Genomic DNA, 6,875 nt, shown 5'->3' with positions numbered 1-6,875 from the left:
AAAAAATCCTCATTTATAAAGTTCTTCGTAGAACAAAAGTTGTTTGTAATCATAAAACTAATAATCATTATTAATATTTATTAAAGACACTTCAAAAATTGTCATTCGGGTCAAATCTAAGCATCAGTGAATTTTATTTATGTCAAAACTTGATTGTAGATTGAATTTCTTTAAATCACTCACAAATTGAGTTGCTTCGAATTCTATATTGGTTTTGTATAGGAGCCACTAATTTTATAATAGAGAAAGGTTATTCTTTACAATAAATATTTTTGTCATGTCAAAACATGGGAGATTTTCTATGGGAGGCCCCTTCCATAAAATGTGAGAGTTTTGAAACAATTATACAAACCATCCTTGGCCCAAAATATCCTCCAATTTCAGTTCAATCTGACCAGCCTTTTATACGTGATAGTGGTACAAAGAAAGCGCCTCCATTTTTACATTGCTATATATATAGGGGAGAGTGAGGTATCCTGGCCACTTTTTTGCCTCATAACTTATGTAGGGGAGATAAGGGCATAATGACCACCTTAAGGAAAACGCTTATTTAACCACAGAAAACAGCTATAATATGTGAATTACATCATTGTTTCGTGTTTTAACACTAAAATAGTCTATGTCCTAATTGGCTTAAACTTGAAAAACTAGATAGAAACGTTTAAAAATGAATTTTAAAAATTTTTGCCAAAAGCTGAAAACCATTCACTGTAGGGGCACAATAAGAAACCCCCCCCCCCCCCCTCCCTGGGGCAATAAGCATCATTAATCGGGGCACGATAAGCGTTTTCTGCCGGGAATCCAGCAGCGAATTCAACTCGATGAAGTCAGGTGAGTCGTAGATTCATCCAACAAAGCAATAATAAAATAATCTATGTCTGTTCGTAGAATACAAACAATTCACACACGCTTATACATTATGTTTCTGGTGCTTTGTTTAGCGGATGATGCTGCTAGCCGTGTAAGGTAGCAATCAAAAAAATCGATCATGAATGGTAAATGAAAAAAAAAATCACCTCGAACAGAAATCGAACACTAGTCTAATGATTACCTCTCCGACACCTTACCAATAGACCACACCGTCAGATGTAAACTAGTCAAGCTGTAGCTCTATATAATTCAGTTGACTACATCGAGTTGAATTCGCTGCTAGATTATACGGCAGAAAACGCTCATCGTGCCCCGATTCATACCCGCATGGAGCGGTATCATACAATAACTATCACCATTATCTTTTTCCCAAGACACCCAAAAGATTGCCCTTATCGTTTTTGGATTATTAATGAACGATTACACTAATAGTTTTTTCGTGAGTTGGAATCGTTTAGACACAAATAACGATACAGGGAACAGGTTGTTAAGTAAATAAACGATTCATTTTTTTGATTTTTTCTAAATTCAAAATGTAGCCGAAAGCAGCTGAAAGATACACGTAATTGTTATCTTATCATTTTTTTCCAGTATTGCTGACGCTACAGCTTATCTTGAAAATATCTTTTTTCTTTTCTCTTAAAAATAAAAAGAGAATCGATTCATTTCATTTATTGAACTATTGTACCCAATTGTTCTATTTTATTTATAATAAATTTACAGAAAATATTCTATGAACTTTGAAGATAATTATTAACACACTTTATAAGATGAAGCGAACGCAGGTTTCTAAGTGCCCCGCAGAACTTTAACCACCTCCGGATTTGTTACCGGCATGACTGATAAATCTTACTGGAGAGATTGGCCATCGGATTTGGCATCATACTTAAACGGGATTGATGCGACAACTTTGTCGATGAGAGACCACTTGATGGAGGTTTTAAAATAGTGTACTTTGATAGAATTTCCAAGAATCACCAAGCGAAATGTCCAGACCAGCTGACGAATGCTTGACTCCGGAGGAAGACGTTAGACCACTGGCTCCAATCGATGGGCAAATTTTTACTGGGCTTTGGAGTTTGGCATTGGGTTCACGATCAGTTGTTTGTGTGAATCTATGTGAACGTGGCTCAAGAATTTTGTCCGCAACTGTAGCATCGATGGCCAGCACTTCTTTTGGGAGTGTTATTACTGAGCAATAGGATCGTGATATCTGCAAAAAAAAAAAGTTGTTTTAAATCGTTAAAATCACCACCAGTAGAAAATTCAAAGCGGTATAGCCTTCGGTAAAATTTGAACTAAAACTAACACTATTTTTCCTTAAATCAATTTAAATCAAAGTTGTTTAGAATTCTACTCACAATTTTTTTAAGTAAATCACCAAAAAAAAAATGTTTAAATGGGCAATGGATAAAAAAAAACTTGACATTTAACTGGACACTTCGTCCACTCACTTGAAAATGGATTCTTTCATTTCTGGCTTCCGGCAAACGGATCTTGACCGGGCTCACAAGCTCCCGAACAGTTGGTCCGGGAATCCGATGACGACGATGGCCGCTGAAGCCTTGCATGCAGAGCGTTCTGTTTGTATTTAAGCCGCATAATATTGTCCGGGTCACCATCCACTCTGATCGATTGTAGCCACTGCTTGTTTCCCCTGCCAGCTGCTCTGCTGCCGTGGGAGAAGGAAAATCAACTTGTAGTTGGGCTCTTCCAGCGGAAACGGGTAGTGATGAGAGAACGCTTCCGTCGGATTTTTTATGTTGGATTTGGTGGTGCTCCTGCTGCTGCTGCTGATAGTAGAAGGTGGTACGATCGCTAGCGGCTAGTGTCTGTGATCGCAATCGTGGCAAAGAAACTGGACGAGCGATTGTTTTCTTCCGACAGAGTAATGTTGACAAAGTGCATGATGCTGATTCTTCCGGCCCAGTGTTCACGTCGTTTGACGCCGGAACTGCTTTTGTGTTTATACGGAGCTGTACCTACCTAACCTACCTAAGGGTCCAGCGCCGATTGACCGGCGCATAGGGCTGAGATAAAAGATCTCCACTGCTGGCGATCCGGAGCCAGCGTCTTCACTTGCTGCCAGCCGAGGTTCTCGTCAACTGTGCGGATTTCAGCGGCTAGACTTCGCCGCCACGAGCTTTTGGGCCTGCCTCTTCTTCGATGCCCATCTGGATTCCAGTCAAGCGCCTCTCTGCAAATCTCGTTTTCATCTCTTCGCAGCGTGTGCCCAATCCATCTCCACTTACGTTCCCGAATCTCGAATTCTAGCGCCTATTGATGACACCGGCGATGAAGTTCAACGTTTGAGATCCAGTTGCCAGGCCACCAAGCGCGGATGATGTTCCGCAGGCAGCGATTCACAAAAACTTGCAGTTTTCGCGTCGTCACCGCATATGTGCACCAAGTTTCACACCCGTGCAGCAATACGGATTTGACGTTTGAGTTGAAGATTCGGATCTTAGTTCGTAGAGAGATCTGGCGTGACCGCCAGATGTTTCGGAGACTCGCAAACGCAAATCGGGCTTTTCTGATCCGGGTTTCGATGTCCTTCTTGGTCCCACCATCAGGCGTAATCTGGCTACCAAGATACTGGAAGCACTCCACTGTCTCAACCTGTTGTCCAGCTACCACGAAATTGGAACGATTTTCTGTATTGATTTCCATCGACTTGGTCTTTCCGACATTGATTTTGAGACCTGCTGCCTTGGAGCTTTCGGTGAGGTCGTCGAGTTTGCTCTGCATGTCTTGTTGTGTTTGGGCGAGCAAAACAATATCGTCTGCCAGGTCAAGGTCGTTTAGTTGCTCCATGGTTGAAGGATTCCACGGCAATCCTCGGTTTGGTCTACAGTCAATCGATCCAGTCAAGATCTCATCCATTACGATGAGAAAAAGCAGCGGTGACAAAATACATCCTTGTCTCACTCCAGCAGTTACCGGGATTGGTTCGGACAAGACACCGTCGTGCAAGACCTTGCACGAAAATGCCTCGTACTGTGCTTCGATGAGATGGACTAGTTTCTCTGGGACCCCTCGTCGTCTAAGAGCAGCCCAGATGTTTTCGTGGTTCAGTCGGTCAAATGCTTTTTCGAAATCAACGAACACCAGCAGAAGAGAGTCCTGGAATTCGTTGATTTGTTCCAGTATTATTCGTAGCGTTGTGATGTGGTCCACACATGATCGTCCGGATCGGAATCCAGCTTGTTGCCGTCGGAGTGTAGCGTCGATTTTCTCCTGGATCCTGTTCAGGATCACTTTGCAGAGTACTTTGAGGGTTGTACAGATCAAAGTTATGCCACGCCAGTTACCGCACTCTGTTAGGTCTCCTTTCTTTGGGACCTTTACGAGGATACCCTGCATCCAGTCGGCCGGGAATGTTGCAGTATCCCAAATGTCAGCGAATAGACGGTGCAACATTTGTGCTGACAAGGCAGGGTCGGCTTTGAGCATTTCAGCAGGAATGCAATCGATTCCAGGCGCTTTGTTGGATTTCATGTCCTTGATTGCCGCTTCTATTTCAGCCAGCGAGGGCGCTTCCGAGTTGACGCCATTAATGCGACTTACTGTGGGCGCCTCGAGCTGCGGGTTCTGTTGGCCATTGCTATTTGTAACTCGAAAAAGTTGATCAAAATGCTCAGTCCAACGCTTGAGCTGATCTGTTCGATCTGTCAGCAGCTGACCTGCTCGGTTTTTCAGCGGCATTCTTGCATTAGTCCTTGCACCACTAAGGCGGCGAGAAATATCATATAATAATCGGATATCTCCAATGGCGGCGGCTCTTTCTCCCTCTTCGGCTAGGGAGTTTGTCCAGGCTCTCTTGTCTCGTCTACAAGCTCGTTTAACTGCCTTTTCCAGCTCCGCATATCGTAAGCGGGCGGCTGCTTTGGCTGACCCGGTACATGCCTGCTCAATTCCGACTTTCGCCTTTCTCCGATCATCGATCATCCTCCAGGTTTCATCCGACATCCATTCACTTCGTCTTCCACAAACTTTACCGAGAGTACCATGGCTCGTCGTGATAAAGGCATTCTTGATTCCACACCACTGTTCTTCGACTGTTCCGTCTGTCGGCAATTCCGAGGCTCGGGATTCTAGCTGTTCAACGTATGCCCTTTTCACCTCTGGATTCTCCAACCGGCGGACGTCGTATCGACACCCGACTTTCTCCTCGCGCCGTTGGACACGCGCAACTCTCAGTCGTATCTCGCCAAGGACGAGGTGATGGTCAGATGCAATGTCTGCGCTTCGTTTGTTGCGGACATCAAGAAGGCTCCTTCTCCATTTTCGGCTGATGCAGATGTGGTCAATTTGATTTTCTGTTCGGCCATCTCGGGATACCCAAGTGACCTTATGTGCTGGTCGATGGGGGAAGAGCGATCCACCGATCACCATGTTGTTGTTGCCACAAAATTCTACAAACAGCTCTCCGTTTTCGCTCATCTGTCCTAGGCCATGGCGCCCCATGATGCGCTCAAAGTCCTGATTATCGGAGCCAATCTTTGCGTTGAAGTCGCCTAAGTGGATTTGAATGTCACCCTTCGGAATTCTCTCAACCACGCTGTTCAATTGACTGTAAAACTGCTCTTTCTCCTGCAAATCGGCAACGTCAGTTGGCGCATAACACTGGACCATTGTAAGGTTTCTAACCCGTGTTCTGAATCTGGCTACGATTATTCTTTCGTTTATCGGTTCCCATCTTATGAGGGCCGCATGGGCCTGCGGGCTTAACAGGAAACCAACTCCTCGTTCCCGAGTAGCATGTTCTCCTCGTATGCCAGAGTAAAGCAGTACTTGCCCGGACTGTGTCTTGTGTTCTCCAGTGTTAGGCCAACGGACTTCGCTCAGTCCCAATATCTCTAGCTTGAGGCGGCTAGCTTCTCTAGCAAGTTGAGCCAGCTTTCCTGGCTGGGCAAGGGTCAAAACATTCCAAGTTCCAATTCTAGTCCGTGTTTTCATGCTAAAAGTCGTTGCCAAAGTTCCAATTCGGTTATTTCTTCTCTCAGTTTCTGTAACAATAAATGATTTCAGGAGCAGTAGGTTGTTAGCCTAAAGTCCCTATCCCGCGATGGGGCTGCCATCTTGGACTTAGCTGGCGGGAGCCGCATTTCATAAATTCAGCCGCTTGCTGCAAGACAGACGCTGTTTGAGCCGCCCCTGACCTGGAGAACAGACGCTCGGTTGTTGTTGCACGCCGCCCCTGACCTGGGGAACAGACGCGTGCGGCCACCTTCTCAGTCTGCATGCACTGAACCAAATCAGAATTTTAGTAGTTCTTGGTAAGCAGACCATCCTTCTTGGCCAGTCGGACGATGCAATCGTCGGATTCACCCATACGGCGAATTTCACCGCAGATGGCGTACACCTTGGAGGTTTCCAGCATGCGGCCAGTCTGGGGGTTCACGTCGACGATGTTGATCTGGATGGAGGCATGATCCTTGGCGTGGATGATGCGGTTGCTCGAGGAGCACTTCCTAGGGCAGTACAGATCAACGAATTCTCCGACGTCGTTCTCCATTTTTGGGTGTTTTTATTTCGAGCTAGTCGACGCGACAACAACTTGAACGGGATGGCGGATCAGAACGGGATGGCGGATCCGGAGCTGTACGGAGGATACAAAAAGATGAAAATTTTCGCTAAACAAAATTTACAAACATTAATTTAAAAAAAACCTACCTTTAACGGTTAAGTTGTTGTCCGTCTCGGGGCTCGGGCTGGTGGTGGTGATTGTGATACGATCAACAACGGCTGTTGCCTGTGGTCGCAAACGTAAAGCGGGCCATGATGATCGTGGACGAGTAATGTTTTCTTACACCAGAGTCCACTGGTTGATGTGGTGACGGTCCGATCCGAGTCCGGAATACTTTCTTTTGGAACCGTAACCGGTATGGTCATAGCCAGTCCAGGTTGCCTTACCTGCAAAAAATAAAGCGAAATTTAAATTACTTTATAGAATAAATAATATTAAATTGAATCTTTACCTCGAACTCGTATCAACAGCTGCT

The 6,875-nt window shown here is 45.0% G+C and overlaps 1 protein-coding gene across 1 annotated transcript; it reads right to left on the bottom strand.

The window, feature by feature from the left end:
- Positions 1-6,130: 6,130 nt before the first annotated feature.
- On the bottom strand, positions 6,131-6,447 carry LOC129749836 (40S ribosomal protein S21-like). Its single transcript, XM_055744931.1, has one exon. It carries the CDS (start codon positions 6,386-6,388, stop codon positions 6,137-6,139), a length of 252 nt encoding a protein of 83 aa, XP_055600906.1. The 5' UTR covers positions 6,389-6,447; the 3' UTR covers positions 6,131-6,136.
- Positions 6,448-6,875: the final 428 nt, after the last annotated feature.

This window comes from Uranotaenia lowii, chromosome 2 (genome assembly GCF_029784155.1).
Source record: "Uranotaenia lowii strain MFRU-FL chromosome 2, ASM2978415v1, whole genome shotgun sequence".
Classification (NCBI taxonomy): domain Eukaryota; kingdom Metazoa; phylum Arthropoda; class Insecta; order Diptera; family Culicidae; genus Uranotaenia; species Uranotaenia lowii.
The sequence above is the reverse complement of the archived record's forward strand: the minus strand, read 5'-3'. Positions and strand labels throughout refer to the sequence as shown.

What these genes read in the sequence shown, in the direction of transcription:
- LOC129749836 (XM_055744931.1), bottom strand. Translation starts at nt 6,388, where the DNA reads ATGGAGAACGACGTCGGAGAATTCGTTGATCTGTACTGCCCTAGGAAG.